The sequence below is a fragment of the Patella vulgata genome, chromosome 6 (assembly GCF_932274485.2).
Source record: "Patella vulgata chromosome 6, xgPatVulg1.2, whole genome shotgun sequence".
In the NCBI taxonomy this organism is placed as follows: domain Eukaryota; kingdom Metazoa; phylum Mollusca; class Gastropoda; family Patellidae; genus Patella; species Patella vulgata.
This window is the reverse complement of record NC_065884.2, coordinates 60,144,972-60,164,661: the sequence shown is the minus strand read 5'-3', so window position 1 is coordinate 60,164,661 and position 19,690 is coordinate 60,144,972. Positions and strand designations below refer to the sequence as shown.

Genomic DNA, 19,690 nt, shown 5'->3' with positions numbered 1-19,690 from the left:
TTCTGGATACTGGGCTAATGAGAGAGAGAGAGAGAGAGAGAGAGAGAGAGAGAGAGAGAGAGAGAAATGGGGTTTAACGTCCACTCGACACAAACTAGGTCATTTCGGGACTAACAAATGGTTTAATTTTATTTCAATAATTCGCTTGCGCGTAGGGGTCTTGAGCAGTGGGAGGAAACCGGAGGACCCGGAGAAAACCAACGAGGTTGGACAGGCAACCCTACTCCTTGTCACGTACAACCGGGGATTCGAAACCACGCCAGTCGACTCAATGACAGACTTTATGATACAGCGCGCGCACGCTAACCATTCAGCAATCCAACCCCCCCCCCATTGGGCTAATGAAGACGGGCATACGCCATACAGTGTGCTATGAGGGAAATGTTGCCCGGGCAGCGGCGCTACGGCCTACTCTTATATCGAATTCCAACTGCCAAGGGATCTTTTACGTGAACGCCAATATGTACACGGGACCTCGGTTTTTCGTCCCATCCGAACGACTAGACAGTTGTCCTTGTCAGGCCCTCCGTCCTGCATCAAGGGGAAATCACGCCGGAAAATCTGGAAGAACTTTCTCGGCCAATGTAGGGATCGAACACCCGACCTCCAGGCTAGCGAGCCAGCGTCTTACCCACTTAGCCACGTGATCTCCCGTATTCTGGATAATCTTACCTGAAAGTACAATATGTCACATAGCTATAACTATCGGAGTTGGTAGTAACGCTGGGGGGTTGGATGGCTGAATGGTTAGCACGTGCGCGCTGTATCATAAAGTCTGTCATTGAGTCATCTGGCGGGGTTTCGATTCCCCAGTAGTACGTGACAAGGAGTAGGGTCGCCTGTCCAACCTCGTGGGTTTTCTCCGGGTCCTCCGGTTTCCTCCCACTCCTATAGACCCCTACGCGCAAGCGAATTATTGAAATAAAATTGAACCATGTGTTAGTCCCGAAATGACCCAGTTTGTGTCGAGTGGACGTTAAACCCCATTTCTCTCTCTCTCTCTCTCTCTCTCTCTGGTAGTAACGTACTTAATTTGAACTCTTCCAAGATTTCATCGATATAAGGCCACGCTCTACTGAATTGCCTGTATTCCTAGTCCTGTATGTTACCCAGGTGCAGACCATTAATTACTTCCTGTTTATCTCGGCTTCCCCTCTTAGTTTATCAAACAGATCAGTGAAATAGGCAGAAATTATTAAAGAGGGCTGGTCGGGAAACCAAATTATTGACTGAAGTTTCAACAATGCATTAAACCTCTCTCTCTCTCTCTCTCTCTCTCTCTCTGAGATCCAACGTTATTCCTATTCCAGTTACCAATAATTAAGGTACATTTGTTCGAGACCCTGTCTGCTTACATGTATTAACAGTGAAGCTTATTAGCTTTTATTAAGAAGACAAAACAAAATTAAAGGGGGGTGGTGGCTTCATGCACCAAATGGGCAAATAAAGATTTACATACGCTATGAATTGAAATGATATGGGGTTTAACGTCATACTGTTCTGCTCCGACTAAGCTAATGAAGACGGCATACACTGCTGTGGTATGACCTACACTACGATAAATCAGTTGTCATGGGACCTCGGTTTTTGGTCCCATCCGAATGTCTAAGTGAAATGAAATGAAATGAAATGGGGTTTATCGTACTACTGTTTGAATGTCTAAGACACTGTTACCAGATTGGATCCAATACAAAACGAGAGAGAAATGGGGTTTAACGTCCACTTGACATAAACTAGGTCATTTCGGGACTAACATGTGGTCTAATTTTATTTCAATAATTCGCTTGCGCGTAGGGGTCTTTGGCAGTGGGAGCAAACCGGAGGACCCGGAGAAAACCCGCCAGGTTGGACAGGCGACCCTACTCCTTGTCACGTACAACCGGGGATTCGAAACCACGCCAATAGACTAAATGACAGGTCATATGATACAGCGCGCAAATACAGAACGAATATACATATAAAATAATATAAAAATAGAATGACAATATAAACAGTTCTTTCTTTCTTATTGATTTTCATTGGCTTTTTATATACTATGTATATGTCATGCATATAATATTGTTTACGAAATCAGTGTTTTTAAAGTTATTTCGATCATTACAAATATTATATTTATGATAAATGAAAAATGTTTAAATGATTGAATTGACCTATTGTAAATTTAATACAGACTTTTAAAGGAGCTTAATCGCTAATATTTGGGACCTACAAATTGACACAAATGGGTCGCAACGTATATAATAATGTAATATGAATGTAAATAAACTGATTTACATTCAGTCGTTTCCGTTTTTACTCTAATTTCAAAATAGTTATGTTCGGCGAAATAAGCCAAAAGTCTCAATCGAATGGCAATGTCTAGCGCCTGGTTATTCCAGTCTACACTGATGATAGTATTTATTGCACATGCTTTCCAGATAAGAATATGGGGTCACCGTTTGACATGACTTGTGGAATATGTCTAACCTCGTTCTTCCGAGTCGCTTGTTACAAATTGCGCTGAAACGCATCGTGTACCAATCGTAAAATGTTTATTGAATATCAGAAGCCCAGCTTTTCCCGGTAAGATCACAACACCAATGTTGATTAAAATTGACAAATAATTCGTGTTTTCATTGTCGTAGGTTTTGGATGATACTGAGTTAGAGACTTAGCTACTTTAAACACAAATGTAAATTAATTACTGTAAATGGTATGAAATTAAACCATTGACACTGTTTTTAAGTCGATTGCAAAGGTAACGGGTAATATTTTGGAAACATTACAATAACATCCCATATACATTTATATCACATAAATTCTCAATATACATCACATACATTAACATTATCAATATATATCAAATGATAATCACATAATAGTATTATCAATATCACATCCATTATCAATATGGTACATACATTATCAATATATATCACATACATTATCAATATGGCACATAAAATCCGACCACACCTATTATTCAATATTAACAGACTGAGCTATAACCCGGAATGTAAAAAACGGCTAAAAGTTGACGTTTTGTCCTCAACTAATACTGAGAGGATGCTTATCAGTCCAGACCTTGTCTGTGCATAATTCATCATTGCTTCTTTCATGGGGTTTATCGTCCGCTTCCACCGGGGGGTGATATTGCAGACAGGTGTTTCCTATTAAACATGCAAATAGAGCTAGTCGTAAATGAGTTGCTAGTCTAGCACAGGTTAGAGATAGAGGTAAGATTAAAACAGATTTTACAGCTTCCATTTCCTTGAATAAGAGCTCAATAGTGCCTTATGAGAGACTCTGTCCAGTGGTGCTGTTAAACACCATTCATAAAGCTCTAGAAAGGCGTTTCTCCTGGGTACAAGTAGGTGAAATAAAGTGATGGCATGCAGGTGCAGTCTGTCCCTCGTTGCCTCCCTAGCTCCGATCACATATATTATCAATATATGTCACATACATTATCAATATGTCACAAACATTTTCAATTTATTATCGATATTTATTCACATGCATTATCAATATACATCACATCACATGCATTATCAATATACATCACATGCATTATCATACATTAGTAATATACGTCACATACATTAGCAATATATATCACATAAGTTGGTCAATATATATATATCACATACATCAGCATTTTGCGTCACATACATTAGTAATATACGTCACATACATTAGCAATATATATATCACATAAGCTTGTTAAATATTATCTGTCTTGCAGGTTGTAGTTTAGCACATGTAGACCGAGAACTGAAATGGAAAATATATGGATTGATTTAAATGTTTGATTGATTGGCTAATTTATACCTGATAAATAGTAATTACCCATGTTTTGGTGATACTGACATCATATCCGTGGTCAAATTTGTACTATTTTGGTTGGTAAGGACGGGTTGGATGGGTGGGGGTGGGGTCTAATCCATCTATTGATATGATTGACACGGCTACACTTTATAATTATATGCATTAATCTGTTTGAGAGTATGAAAGAGTTTTTAGACAATATCTATTAAATGTCCCTGGCGTAATTATTTTTTCTCTGTCATAATTGTTTGAGAATTTAGTTCATGCTACCCAGAATTGTATTGTATACACTTTTTAATCCATTGCCATTCAGTGTACAATTTCAAGCCTCTGGAATGTAATTACTGACGATGTTTCGACTGGGTTTCCCTAGTCTTTATCCAGAGACCCGTGGTTTCCCATTGTGAGTGGTGCAGGTCGGTGGGCCTGACGGGGATAGCTGTTAGCCATAAGCTATTGCATTTTAGGCTAATTCAATAAACTGAAAATCAAGAAATGTGAAATCTGATAATATTTTTCACATTTATTGATTTTCAATTTATTGAATTAATATATTTACGGTTTCCCTCGCCCGGGTTTATAATCTAACAATAGGTTTTATCTTTCATGATTTCCAGCTTATTGAATTAATACATTTATGGTTTCCTTTGCATCAGCGATCACTCTTTTTCAGGAGCTTATGACAAACTTATACATTCATTCCCATACTTTTGTTCTATTTCGGTGCTTATCCAGTTTTTACAGTCGAATTATACATTTTACACATCTTGGTTCTTAGCACTTATCCAGTTTTATAGTCTTATGATATATTTCACATTTCTTGATTTTCAGCTCATTGAATTAATATATTTTTTAAGAGGTTTTATCCTTCATGATTTTCAGTTTATTGAATTAATATATTACTGTTTCCCTCGTCCAGTTTTACAATCTAATAATAGGTTTTATCGTTCATGATTTTCTGTTTATTGAATTAATATATTTTTTATTCTGTCATTTCCCTTGCATCAGCGATCACTCTTGTTCAGTATACTCCCATACATTCACACTTCTCTTTAAATTATTGTTTATCTATAGCTCAGGTTAATTGGTTTCCCATTAATAGTGTTAATACATTGACCCCCCCCCCCCACACACACACACACACACACACACCTCTTTTTAAGCCCTGTACGAGTTTCCGTTGTGCAGGTTTAGTTGTAAATGCCCCCCCCCCCAATCAAAGGTGTTAAGTTTTAAATGTATTTGAATGTTATTTTTGTTGCATATTCTGTATATATTTGCCTATTATTCACATACCTGTATCATTTGCTTGACAAAGACAAGAGCATCCTCGTATTAAACTCAGTAATTTTGTATCCATAAAATTGTACCCTGTCTTAGCGTCACTATCTGGGTTGCGAAGCCATCACATCAACATTACAAGATTTGAGTAGTGATTTTACGTTTAAGTTATAAGGGTGAAAGTTGTCGATAGCTACGCAATGTAATAAAATAATTTCTTTAAGTCGAGTTACGTCCCTTGAAAGACGCAAATAGCAATTCCCCAGGCAATAATATGTAATATATTCGAGTGCGACATTTTGTTGATAACCATCAACAAAAACAGGTATCATTTATATGTCATTAAACTAATCGACAATATATATAGTAGATACCCACCTCATCCATGTAACCCCGGAAGTTATTAAGACTGGTACCACGGCCAATCTGTAGGGCACACTGACTTCTCTTTACATCACCTGAAAGTAAAAGTAGACAACACTATTGATTCAAGTGATTTATCTCTGCTAAATAAAACATTATCAACAAATAGCCTGAGCAATGAAATGGCATGTAACGTCTCATAACGTTATAATTTGAGACTAGGTGGTAAATGTCGATTCAATAGATACGTATACAATGTGACGGAAAGAATTTTGTCCGGGCAGCGGCCTTTTCGCTTACCCTTCTAGACTGCCATACATCACAACATAGATTACATTTGTCTGTCGAATGGATAAAACCCCTCTGCATTACAGAAGTTAAAGAAGTTACTTAATATTTTTCATAGCATTCGAAATTTAAAGAAAACGAAGTAGAGTTCAATATTGGTCCATTTCAATCGATATTGATGTTGTTATCTTGCCGTGAGAATATGACATCCTAATATCCAATATTTAAGAAATGGGAACCGTCTATAATCAGTGAGCATTTTATAGTTAACAAAGAAAACATATACAAGACGATGTTTACGTACTTCATATAAAATCATTTCATATACATGTGTATTACATTAATATGTGCTTCTCTATCAATTTGTATCGATTTAAAGTATCCGAAGAAACGAAAATAAACAGGCCCTAACGTCCTGCTATACTGCACCGACTGGGCTTACGAAGACAGTAAGATCCAAAGAAGAGTCATAAACCCTTTAACACGAATAACTTACCATCATTAGCCGTGCGGGCTTCATTACCATTAACTGATCCTGATAGATGGTTATCTTGTATTTTAAATATAATGTTATTCCAGCCAACCTGCAGATAAAAAAATATTTCGGTGATTCTTACACTCATGTTGAAAAGGGGGGACTAGTGATAACACGAAATTGAAATTGAATGACGAGTGGAAAGTATTTTTTTTCTGCCAACACCTTACTCATCGAGGCCCATGGCTCAACTTTTGAAACAGCCTACTACATGAACAGCAGAGAAATGTTTTGGTAGACCTCTGTCAGCACCAACAGAGCTATAATTTATTGCGTCAATCATGGCACTTCTGATTTTTTGATAGTGGTATCGAAATGGTGTAAATATTCCATGTGATTCAACGTCCTACTTTTTGGAACCCACTGGGCTATTAAAGACAGGTATGGGGACTATTTTACCCCAGAAAGTGGTCTACTCTTATTGCGAATTCCAACTATTAAGGATTCTGTTACGCACACTTCAATGTATACACGGGGTATCGGTTTCCCGTTGCATCCGAATGACTAGACGTTGTTTCTTGCCAATGTCTCCTGCCAAGAGAACACCACTTCGAAAAATCCCAGGAAATGTTCTCGGTCAACACCAGGAGCGAACCTGAGACCTACGGGTTAGCCAGCCACCGAGGCTCCCTCCAAGGCGATAAAGGGCTTGTATTTATAAGTTCATAGCCCCTCTAACTTATTAACTAAATGAAATAAGTTTGCAAATATATTTATACCGAGTGAGTCAACTCTGCTCTTTATAACTATTACGTCTAACAAATCGTAACCTGTGTTTTAATGCGTATTAAATTGATTGGGTTGTCACTGTGTTGCCATATTTATACGTGTATGTAATAATTCCCAATAAAATTATAACAATTTACATTGTAGTCGGCGGCAGTGGTGGGTTTTATTTTTAATGTACTTATAATGCGATTGGTCGATGGCAATCGTGTATCAAGCCTCGCGCCACTTTGATGTTAAATATAGGCTTGGTACAATAAATTATAATACAGCTAGTCTATCACAGGGCTGACAGATAATTGACACTAGGGTTCACCACTGCACGTCAGTTGTCACTCAAAGTAATTTTTGAATACTTTCTAGTTAACCGAGGCTAATGTTTAACTTAATAAAATATCATTGTTCCATTACGATAGTTCGAACTAATGTTTCATGATCAATTTAGAATTCACATTTTTCTAATTTTTATAATACATAATAAGGTTTTACTTGGAATGGGTTGTTCTGGAATGAGTAGGCATACTCTGCCACTTGCACACACACATCGCTAATGATGTCACTGAAGTGGGGGTCTCGGGTTCGACCTTGGTAAAAGAGCCATTGACAGTTGGAAACGCCGTCATGCGGTCACATTTTCCTATATAGCACACTGCTTGCTTAGTTGGTACCCCCACCCCCACCCCTCATTTTAGGAGCGGCTTTGTTTATTTGGTTAAATCTTGTCGTTTTAAAGCTGTTAATATATATGCTCTGAGTGTTAAAGATACACTTACAGTAGATGGAATAGAAACGACTCTAGGCCTACCAGTTACAGGTTGTAGACCAAACATTGTTGTGTGTTTATACGAAGCGATGAGCAGGGTTTGTGGTTTGCCACAGTCACCATTGGATACGACAGCTTCCGGTTTGTCAGAAACTCCATCGTTTCTGTAAGTCAGTTTTATGACGAATTTGGTACCGAATTCAACATTAGCGAATCTTGGGATTCTCAAACCACTTTTTCCATCAAAATACGCAGAGCCTCCACTCACGGTAACACCAATATTCTCAACGTAATTACCATTTCCTGACTGATCGCTTACATCCTTGTCAAATGGTAAATAAACAATTCGCCGACATTCTGTAATATATAACACACCAGCGTGATGTTTAATCTTAGTGAGTAAGACACTGGTTCGTTAACCAAGATATCTCGGGTGCACTCCGATTGGGCTAATGAAGACGGAAATACGCCATTGAGGGTGCTATGAGGGAGATCTTTCCATCGGAACGACTATACGTTGTACCTTGCCAGGCCACCGTCTTGCACAACTGATATCGGGGACCACACCGGAAAATCCCGATGAATTTTCTCGGCCAACTCCGGTATAGATCGAAAAGAGACATCCTGGTTGAGGCAACGTCTTACTCGCTGAGCCACCGCGACTCTCTACAAGAAAACGGAGGGGATTTTAGAAAGAGAAAATGTAATTGAGGGACCTTATTATGATTGAACCCATTTTTTGAAATACCCTTGATTCGGATTCTGTTCAATAAATCTGGCTTATTGGTACTTACGGTGCGTAACTGGGATGGCAACAGAATCAGCTAAAACAGTGCATCCACAATCTTCAGAATTGTAGGCAGTTCCTGGTGCGCATGGCATCGAAACCCATTGGTAATCTGATACCAGTTGCTCAAAGACTCGTTTATTGCCGGAAACAGCTCGTTTGTCACAAACTGAAATAATTTAAATTCAAAAGATGTAAATAATCATATATATATTTGTTATATTTGTGTTAAACCTGTCGTTTATATGTCTAGAACATCTGACACCATCCGTTTCATTTTATCATGAAATTTCGTAACCATTATATGCCGTTCATCATCCATTAATCATCAGGCAAGACCTTGGTGATGGTCAATGGCAATATAAGAAAACACTAAAACTACCCTGTGGTATAATGGTAACAACTACAATAATGAGTCTAAATCATATTTGACAGTTTAATTTCATTTATATGTAGCTGGAAATAATTTAGAAACGAGTATAAGTATGATTACCCCGGTCCATAGTTCGGCCCATTTATTGCACTGTACGTAATTCTGGTGTCTACTGGACATACGAAAATAGTGTGAGGGTTCTGGAAGTTAAGCCAATGTCTTCAGGAACAACATAATGCGGTGTCTTGGACAAAACCCTTTACAACGAACTAATATTAACGAACGGATTGTGCTTAAATGCTAAAACTATCTCTTAACTACGTGAACATGGAACATGCTTCGGTGTCGTACTGGCCACATAGCGAAATGGCAAATGCTGTGGAATCGCACTGGTCACGTGACAACATGGCACTTACTGTGGAGTCATAGTGTTACAGAACAACTTGGCATGCTGGGGGATTATTCGAGTCATGGGACACATGATGTGGGGTCGTGCGGATCACGCTACAACAGGACATCATCTGTGAGATGGTACTGTTCACGATTCAACATGACATACTCCGTGACATACTTGACATGGAATACCATAACACTCTGTGAGATCGTACTGGTCATAGGACACCATGACATACTCTATGAGATCGTACTGGTAATAGGACAACATGATATACTCTATGTGATCGTAGTGGTCATAGGACAACATTAGCATGTTGGGGGAATCGTTCTAGTCATAGGACAACATAACATACTCTGTGAGATCGTACTGGTCATAGGACAACATAACATACGTTGTGAGATCGTACTGGTCATAGGACAACATAACATACGCTGTAGGATCGTACTGGTCATAGGAACAACATGACATACTCTATGTGATCGTAGTGGACATGGGACAGCATAGCAAGTAGGGGAACGGGGGGGGGGGGTCGTTCTAGTCATAGGACAACATAACATACTCTGTGAGAACGTACTGGTCATAACATGACATACTCTGTGAGGTCATACTGGTCATATATAGGACATGTCATACTCTGTGAGATCGTACCGGTCATAGGACAACATGACATGCAGTGCGACTATACTGGTCATATATCACAAGACATGTGGTACTATGGGACAGTATTGTCAGAGGACAATAATTACGTCACATTGCATGATATGGTATCGTATTAGTCACTTTCGAAAAAACGGGTGTATTTTTATGCAGCCCCGCCCAGCAAGAATTCTGTATCTGTCTTACAGACCAGAGAGAATGATCTATTAGCACTTGATCCAAATGACATTATTTTGACTGATAATTAGTCTTATATAATATATTCAAAACCAGATACTTTATTGCTATTAATCGATTTGTCATGCGAACATGATGAATAAATGTGTTTTTTTTTCTATTTTATCTCATCGCTCAACTTCCAACGTGACATACAATGTGTCACAAAGATACACCATTGTTTACAGCAAGTCATCCTAGATTTTATATCACAAAACTTTTGACAGGCCATAAAATGCATTTTGCGTTTATGCCGGACTTTATATTTAAATTCCAAGAAAAAACACTTTACGTTATGCAGGAAAGTCCATTATTCTTTGCACCTATGTTGTGCTGGGGAAAAAAGATCGAAGCCGTACCCCCATGTTTTTTATGGAAGATTTCTTCATGAGTTTTTACGGGGTTTTTAGCCACACAAGCTAAAGGCATTTACGCGCAAGCGAATTATTGAAATAAAATTGAACCATGTGTCAGTCCCGAAATGACCTAGTTTTTATCGAGTGGACGTTAAACCATCTCTCTCCCTCTCTTTCTCTCTCTCCATTTATAGCCCAGTCGGTGAAGAAAAATGGGACGTTAAACACCATTTCATTATGCCACCTCTATGCACGCTACTGCCGCCATACCCTGTAACTATGTAGCGCAAAGACACCCCCCCCCCCCCCCACACACACATTGGTAGTTTCTATACCTAGGGAATGTTCCCTAACGATTTGATGACATAGCTATATATTTATTTATATAAAATAGACAGTAAGTTCCAAAAGGGTCCACTGGAACATTTATCAGCATGAACGCATGTATTACAATATTTACTACAATAAAAAAAATGTTTACTTACCCGTGTTGACAACATCTCCTGAACAGTAAGCATCGCATCCTTGGTTATAAACACAACGTCCAGAAACATAAGCGTTACCTTTAGCACAACACTGTCCAACAGATGAACCGTTGACACATCCGTAATATTCCCGACAGTTTCCACCATTTTTGTACGTCTGGCTGTACATATTCTTGCAAGGATCTAAAGAAAGGATATTTGGGTATTTTATAGTTAACCCATGAATCCAATAATAAACGATTTATGGACGAACCAGCAGCAAAACCGATTAGGTAGTTTATCTGATAGGTGATTTTCAAGTAACACATTGTTAAATTCCTCGTTGATATTCCTTATCTTACTGCAAGGTTCGTAGATCGAAAAATGGAATCACGACTATAAGTGGGTACATAATACAATAGGTATGGGTAGTCTCTGCGACAACATGATATGTCAGAATAAAAGCATGTGTACTCACCAGCAGCACACTGGACGGCAGCAGGGTAGTTACAAGTCAACAGGTCCTGATCCCAGAAAAGTCCATGACCACATTCTTGAACTACAGAATTAATGACGCCGTTTAATCCGAACTCACACTGGATATATTTTCGACAATCGATGGGATGAGGATTGTAACCGATACCATTGGACATCTTGCATCCTGAACAAGGATCTGGTTTTATAGTTTTAGTGGGGTTTGGTGCTGGGATGGTTGTAGTAGTTGGGGTGGGTGTGGTTGTGGGAATTGCTGTAGTTGGTACTGGGGTCGTTGTAGTCGTAGTAGTGGTGGTAGCTAAAAGAAAAGCATCATGGGCATAAATATTATAAAGACGATACTTACATAAAGGTACATATGGTGTCATTTTCCGTCTGGGAAATTGTTTTTGATGGCCGCTATAATACGTCTACATTCTGCTATGTTAAGTGACGAATGTCGTGCCCGAGGTGGAGTGAGCTTACGCTTTGTAAAACACACAAGTTCACTAGTGTTGCATATTGGGATTTAGAATGCCCAGTTTGGTTTATCACTTTTACCGCATAGAAAATTAGTTTGACGGCTTTCTATTCCTATTTTGCTTTTTTATAATTGGGATTCTAATATATTTTACTTACTTGGACACACAACTTGTACAAGGTTACCCAAAATGGCCCTAATCTGGTTGAAGTGGGCGGTGGTCAGGACCTGGCCATTTGAGGCAATAGATTGAAGTTCCAGTTCGTCAACTTTAGTTCCAACGCCAATGGCAACCATGTTAATTCCCATATCTCTGGATACGACAGCTTGCTGAGCGGTGTAAATAGGGTCTTTAGAGATACCATCAGTAATAACAATACCAACAATTGGAACTCCTTTTCTTCGTAAAACGGAGACCATGTCATTCATTTCCGCAATAGCAAGACCAGTGTTAGTTCCATCACGAGGATGTCCCAAACCCCGGATTCTGGAAATTAGGTTCGCAGCATCCCCACTCAGTTCGATTCTAGCAGTTATATTTGCGCTGAATAAAATAATCCCAAGATGGGTATTTTCTGGTTTAACATTCAAATCAGTTACTAGAGACTCCAGTGCTGATTTCAACTTACTGAAATCATCAGCATCAATACTGTCTGAACCGTCAACAATTACGACTACGTCTAATAAACTTTTACAATCTAAGGCTGACACTTGAGCTAAAATGCAAGAATAATTTACAGTTGAAGTTACAATTTCATATTTTCTAAGAAAGTCAAAACATAATTATTTCTATGTCTTTTGCTGTTGTCAACTCACTATTATACGATCATAGGTGTCATTCTCACACTTAAAACTCATTTACACCGGAAATAATAACACATTTACCTCCCAATTACCTCCCTTGTTTTCTATTCTCCACCATGGAGTAGCTAACTTCCGACGTTTGAATTTGAAGATGAAAATGATATTTTTGCCAATTTCTCAACTGGCAATAGTGAATTATAGGATTAAAAGGATTATTCTTTAACAAAGTAGAACTGTTTATAGATACCATCTATTTTAAGGCTTTCTTTTAATAAATTTTAAAAATATGAAATTGCAACTTTAATGGAATAATAGACCACTGTTTATGAATATCATATAACGACGCTTAAAGATGTACTAATTAAGATTTAGATAAAAGCGTCGTCAGTTCTGGCTATTAAGTCAGATATTTGATTAGCCAATGAACATTGATGTTTCTAGTAGGATACCCACAGTTCCGTGCATCGCACTCAAAGAACTCGCTGCAACGGACCGTTCCATTGGCTAATCCCTCACATCAGCCAAACCGCGGGTCATTAAACAACTCTTCCAGATCCTAGTGTAGTAAAGACAAGTAAAACGAAATTCTGAACTTTAAAAAACGAAACGAAATAGGATCTGTGTTTTAATCAGATTGATATTATATAACCGTATTTGAGTTAACCGTACTGGAGTAAATAACAACACTACTAAATATTGTATAACCGCGCTGGAGTAAATAACAACACTATTAAATATTGTATAACCGTACTGGAGCAAAAACAACACTATTAAATATTATATAATGTTTAACCGTACTGAAGTAAATAACAACACTATTAAATATTATATATTGTATAACCGTACTGGAGCAAAAAAAAAAACAACACTATTAAATATTATATAATGTTTAACTGTACTGAAGTAAATAACAACACTATTAAATATCATACAATTGCAATCCTATTAAATATGTTATAATGTATAACCGTACTGGAGTAAATAATAACACTATTAAGTAGCATATAATGTATAACCGTACTGGAGTAAATAACAACACTATTAAATATTATATAATGTTTAACCGTACTGGAGTAAATAACAGCACTGTTAAATATTATGTAATGGCAACACTATTAAATATTACATGTAGTTTTATAGTCTGGGGGCTGGAGCGAGGAATCGCCACCCGAGCTGTGAATTTATGAAACCAAGTTTTTCTAGATTCCGAATCTGGGTTGTGATTATGTTGGCGACCCCCCCCCCCACACCTGCCCCTTTAGACGCCCTTTAGACAACACTGTGAAATATTATATAAAGGTAGTTGAGTAATGAAAATTGCAGAATGGCTTAAACACCCGGTAGTAAGCCAAACCCCTAATCAACTCGCTGGTCCATCGGGTGATCGGGATTTTAAATGGATTAAAACACGACCGAAATTTAATATTTTAATTTAAAAATGGACAAGGGATACTTTGTTATCGTAACAATGGAACTTGACAATCGAGGATATATCCTCACAACTTCAAACACCCATAACTTCGATTAGAATGAAATAAATTAACTGAAATTTTTAAGCTATTCTTTCTAAATGGTCTATTTTTTAACTATTACAGCACGAACGACCAACCCTTTATCTAAATCTTACATAATGCATATTAAGTACATGACTCATTACCTTACATTAATAAAATCATTTATAGCAATGTTACTGTCGACTATCATTGTATTTTAAATCACATACCTGGTCCATCGTCAGAATCATCGGCTCGAATTGATAGAAAACCCACCAAGAATACGCAAAATAATCGACAAATCATCCTTTATCTGTAAGTAGAAAAGTGGTTTATAAAACATAAGTAATATAAATGTTATATCATTGTAATTGAGTCGAAACAAAAAATGCGGAAAATAAGAAAGACGCCATACTGGTTAATGCTTTAATTGCTTTAACAGAGGAATATGATGAATTGGATAATGTTGTTTTGTCATTATTTTTAATAGCTTATAAAAACCTAATTGCAGCTTTAATAGTTATGTAAAATGTAAAGTCAATTTGCAAAGGTATTTTTGACATATGAAATAGCTTTCTGCACCGACTGGGTTAATGAAGACGGGCTGTGATATAGACGTTTATTAATTCACTAATATATAGGTATTACACAATTAATGCTGGTTATCATGTAAAACAATCTTGCAAAATATATCAAACATGGTGATTTTTACATCGTATTATCAATGAAACGATTTTTCGGCAAAAATCATCCAAGAAAAATAATATAATAATTGTAACATTTTAAAACCATACTACTGACCGCAGCATTTATAATTCCATTTACGTGACAAGGATCGCCTGTCTAACCTTGTGGGTTTTCTCCGGGTCCTCCGGTTTAATTCCACTACTAAAGACCCCTGCGCGCAATGGAATTATTGAAATAAAATTGAACCATATGTTAGTCCCGAAATGATCTAGTTTGTGTCGAGTGGACGTTACCCCCCCCCCACACACACACACACACACACCCGGGTTTTCTCCTGGTCCTCCGGTATCCTCCCACTGCTAAAGACCCCTACGCGCAATGGAATTATTGACATAAAATTGAATCATAAGTTAGTCCCGAAATGACCTAGTTTGTGTCGAGGGGACGTTAACATCTCTCTCTCTCTCTCTCTCTCTCTCTCTCTCTCTCTCTCTCTCCACTTACCGTATTTACACTGCTATATTCCCCGACAACTTGACAGCTCAATATTTTGATTCAGTGGAAAATAATGTTTATATACTTTGACTAATTGCCACACCCCGCAAACTTCCATGCTGACCTCAAACCTAAGCTATGGCTGTACTTAAATTAGACTTCCTTGCTGTCGCCTCACAATAGCTTATCATGACAATTGATTGATTAATACAGATGAACGTCTCTAGAGCCCCTGTTAATGAAGGTGTGTAAAACGTCACCTGATTTTTTTATTTGCATTTGAAGACGTGTTTTTGATTATGTAGATTTACGCTACCCGGATTTTAAGCTGTCAGACATCTCAACGTTTATCACGATTCATGTGTTACCATAAATTTGTTTTATTCAACTGTTTTCCCCGCCTTTTCCAGACTAATTTGCATATTAAGTATTTATCCTGTCACACAAATACTTACATTTAAACATACATTATGCAAGCGCTAAATCTGCCTAGGCCTGAAATGTTTTCTACATCATTAATTAGACATTAATTAACTGATCTAGGCCATAATCAATTCTTGATGGCATCGGATTTCTCTGATATTAAATAGATTAGAACGGTTTAGCCATATTTTGATATAATTTAAAAATGGAGGAGCGAGACTTAGCACACCGTCTTGTCAAACCTCCAAAGGCTAATATCTTCGCTCGCAATAGAGTAATTTGAATGAAATTTTCAAATTATTCATTTTACATTATCTATTTTCGAACTATTATAGCACGAATGTCTAGCTATTTATCTAAATCTTTGATAATGTATCTTTAATTTGTTGGTACAATTTATTTTGTTTATTTTAATTAAAGTTACAATTTCATATTTTCTAAGAAAGTCAAAACATAATTATTTCTATGTCTTTTGCTTAATGGGTTGTCAACTCACTATTATACGATCATGGGTGTCATTCTCACACTTAAAACTCATTTACACCGGAAATAATAACACAAATACCTCCCAATTACCTACCTTGTTTTCTATTCTACTCCATGGAGTAGCTAACTTCAAACGTTTGAATTTGTCGATGAAAATGATATTTTTGCCAGTTTCTCAACTGGCAATAGTGAATTATAGGATTAATAGGATTATTCTTTAACAAGGTAGGACTGTTTATAGATACCATCTATTTTAATTTTAAGGCTTTATTTTAATAAATTTTAAAAATATAACTTAAAAATATGAAATTGAAACTTTAACAATATGTCGAAAAAGCAGTAAATGAGAAACTGGACTATTTTAGCGCGAGTTCCTTTACCCTCAAAATACTCAGAAATAAATTAATGTCACGTTGATTCACTTGGGTTTATTTTGAGACGGATATCGTGATTGTCGTATACGTTATGTGTTACCTTAAAATGCTGTTTTTAAAAAATATATATTTTTTTATGAAAAATAACGGAAAAGACGTTTATGTAGGAGGAATAATGACATCATTAATATTATATACCCGTACAGTCATCGGGTTCGTAACATCGTTTCTGATTGGTTGATATTGCATTCTTCCCTTGTGTTAAATATTCACTTTTTTAATATTTGTATTTTTAACAAGCTTTTGTGTTTTACTCACCAGCAAACTGACACCAGCGAAAGGAAATAATATATTTCTTTCTTCTGTCAGTCTTTTTTAAACACGCAGTATTAACTGTTACTATACAATAACCCGTGTTTCTCATCTTTCAATACGGACAACGCACAGATATAAGAGACTTTTGGCAAGCGTAAATTCCTGGTCCGTATCGATTTTGCGTGTGACGCCATCAATGCGTGTGTATTCCTCATACGTGATACTGTCCGTATAACATCATGTGTATCCTAGAATACGAAGGTGTATATTTGATGTCTGTAATACTATGGTCATTGCCATCTCATTTCCTACGCTCAAACAAATCATATATCAAAATTTTCTGATAATGTAGGGATTATATCTTTACATTTAGACCTCTCAACCACCGATCATAAAGACCAGGGGCAAATAACTCATCTCAGATCTCTTTTCTATCATTTGAAACGAGGATTTTATAACTTCTACATGTATGTACACTTTTCTCCAATAGTATTCAGTTCAGCCAACAAATGTTTACTTGCCTTTAACCGAGGATGATTGTACATTCTAAAAATTCCGCTTCCGTGGATTTGGCTAAAGGATTTATATTTACCGTTTCACGAAGACAGGTGGGATCACGGTGGCTAAGTGGGTAAGGCGCTGGCCCGCTAGCCTGGAGGTCGGGTGCATTGGCCGAGAAAGTTCATCCAGATTTCCGGCGTGGTTTCCGCTTGTCAGTGATGCAGGACGGAGGGCCTGGCGTCCTTGTCGTTCGGATGGGACGAAAAACCGAGGTCCCGTGTACACATTGGCGTGCACGTAAAAGATCCCTTGGCAGTTGGAATTCGATATCAGAGTAGGCTGTAGCGCCGCTGCCCGGGCACAATTTTCCTCAAAGCACCCAGTTTAGGAATTGAACAGTAGGACGTTAAACCCCATTTCATTTCATTTCATTTCACGAAGACAGGTGAAATGTTAGGATTAGGAGGAGAACGTTTGTCCTATACATTGTACCGATCATAAAATCGTCACTGCTGCCGCCATGGCATTGAGTCTGGTTGTGAGACTACCGATAGCATTCATAACACCAACTGAAACTTTTTTCAAATTATTGTCTCCTGTTTTGTTTAGATCATTGTTGATTCAGCTTACGTATGCTCTAGGTGAACCACATGTGGCAGGTTAAAGATGCATTATGTAAGATTTAGAGAAAGAGCTAACACATAGATAATTCAAAATTAATTTCATTCAATTTACTTTATCCGTGTATAGGAATATTTATCAACCCCATGACAACAGAAATTTTAAAATTTTATTTATTTCTAAGGTGAAAATACAGAAGGGTTGAACACCGGATACGTGATCTACGAATCGAACTGTTGACGGGAGTGCTATTGTATGCCGACGCTATTTCACATTTTGTAGGTTTATGATTTGGTTTTTTTTAAACATACATTATGCAAGAGCTAAATCTGTCTATTGTAGGTCTTTCTTTAGGGCCTGAAATGTTATCTAAATTATTAATTAGACATTAATTAACCTATCAAGACCATAATCAACTCTAGATGGTAATGCTAGCATGCGATCTTTAGTCGATTATGAGCCGATTTACTGCATAACTTTCCTTCGCGATTTAACGATTAAATGGATAATCGAGACTATGTTGTTTATCGTACTGACTTTAGTAATGATGATCGAGGCTAGGCGGAAATTTCAACCGCTTAGTTCTCGGTTCATAGTGGATCAATTTGAATGAAATTTCAGCAAATTACATTATCTAGCCTTGATCATCATTACTAAAGTCAGTACGATAAACAGCATAGTCTCGATTATCCATTTCATTCAAATTGATCCACTATGAACCGAGAACTGTTCAGTTTATCGCGTGCAAACCTTACACATATTACTGTTCGATTTACCCTTAATATTCGGTTTACCATGTGAAAACATTGAACATACTACTGTTTGATTTACAATGTGCAAACATTAATCAAATATCTGTTCAATTTACCATCTGTTAATGTTTAACACATTACTGTTCGGTTTACCACGTCAAAACACGGAACATAATACTTCCATTTACCATGTGAAAACATTGAACATATTATTGGTCGATGTACCATGTGAAAACATTGAACATATTACTGGTCGATATACCATGTGAAAACATTGAACATATTACTGGTCGATGTACCATGTGAAAACAATGAACATAAATTTATTACGTTCAATTTTCAATGGGTTGTATCTTTGAAGGGCATTTAGTGAACGGGATATATAATAAAATGACATCTTTATGGATAACATTCACTGGGTTTATTAACTGCAACGTTTCAATGAGGAAACTCTCGCCGTTATCAAGCAAAGATACAATCAAACATGTTACAGAAGGTTATATACAAGTGGATAACAATCTACGAATCGAACTGTTGACGGGAGTGCTATTGTATGCCGACGCTATTTCACATTTTGTAGGTTTATGATTTGTTTTTTTTAAACATACATTATGCAAGAGTTAAATCTGTCTATTGTAGGTCTTTCTTTAGGGCCTGAAATGTTATCTAAATTATTAATTAGACATTAATTAACCTATCAAGACCATAATCAACTCTAGATGGTAATGCTAGCATGCGATCTTTAGTCGATTATGGGCCGATTTACTGCATAAC

The 19,690-nt window shown here is 37.2% G+C and overlaps 2 protein-coding genes across 4 annotated transcripts in view; one reads left to right on the top strand and one right to left on the bottom strand.

The window, feature by feature from the left end:
- The window catches only part of LOC130013148 (xanthine dehydrogenase/oxidase-like), a 251,682-nt gene that overhangs the window by 212,633 nt on the left and 19,359 nt on the right, over positions 1-19,690 (top strand). The window lies entirely within an intron of this gene.
- Positions 1,800-16,436, bottom strand: LOC126824510 (protein PIF). 3 transcript variants are annotated; one of them, XM_050553745.2, is made up of 10 exons: positions 15,454-16,436; positions 14,493-14,575; positions 12,595-12,681; positions 11,489-11,803; positions 11,032-11,214; positions 8,555-8,716; positions 7,771-8,117; positions 6,233-6,320; positions 5,464-5,543; positions 1,800-3,750 (listed from the first exon to the last, which is right to left on the bottom strand). In XM_050553745.2, the coding sequence occupies exons 2-10, from the start codon at positions 14,566-14,568 to the stop codon at positions 3,730-3,732; spliced, it is 1,359 nt and encodes a 452-aa protein (XP_050409702.1). In that variant the 5' UTR covers positions 14,569-14,575; positions 15,454-16,436; the 3' UTR covers positions 1,800-3,729. The 3 variants fall into 3 exon arrangements, with proteins under 3 accessions (XP_050409702.1, XP_050409701.1, XP_050409703.1); XM_050553744.2 differs by having other exon boundaries at positions 12,124-12,681; positions 15,454-16,233; XM_050553746.2 differs by lacking the exon at positions 12,595-12,681.

What these genes read in the sequence shown, in the direction of transcription:
- LOC126824510 (XM_050553744.2), bottom strand. Translation starts at nt 14,568, where the DNA reads ATGATTTGTCGATTATTTTGCGTATTCTTGGTGGGTTTTCTATCAATT. An exon ending in TGCCGTCCAGTGTGCTGCTG is followed by an intron (nt 11,215 to 11,488) that starts GTGAGTACACAT and finishes TCCTTTCTTTAG; the next exon opens with ATCCTTGCAAGAATATGTAC. An exon ending in TCCGGGGTTACATGGATGAG is followed by an intron (nt 3,751 to 5,463) that starts GTGGGTATCTAC and finishes TTTCCATTTCAG; the next exon opens with TTCTCGGTCTACATGTGCTA.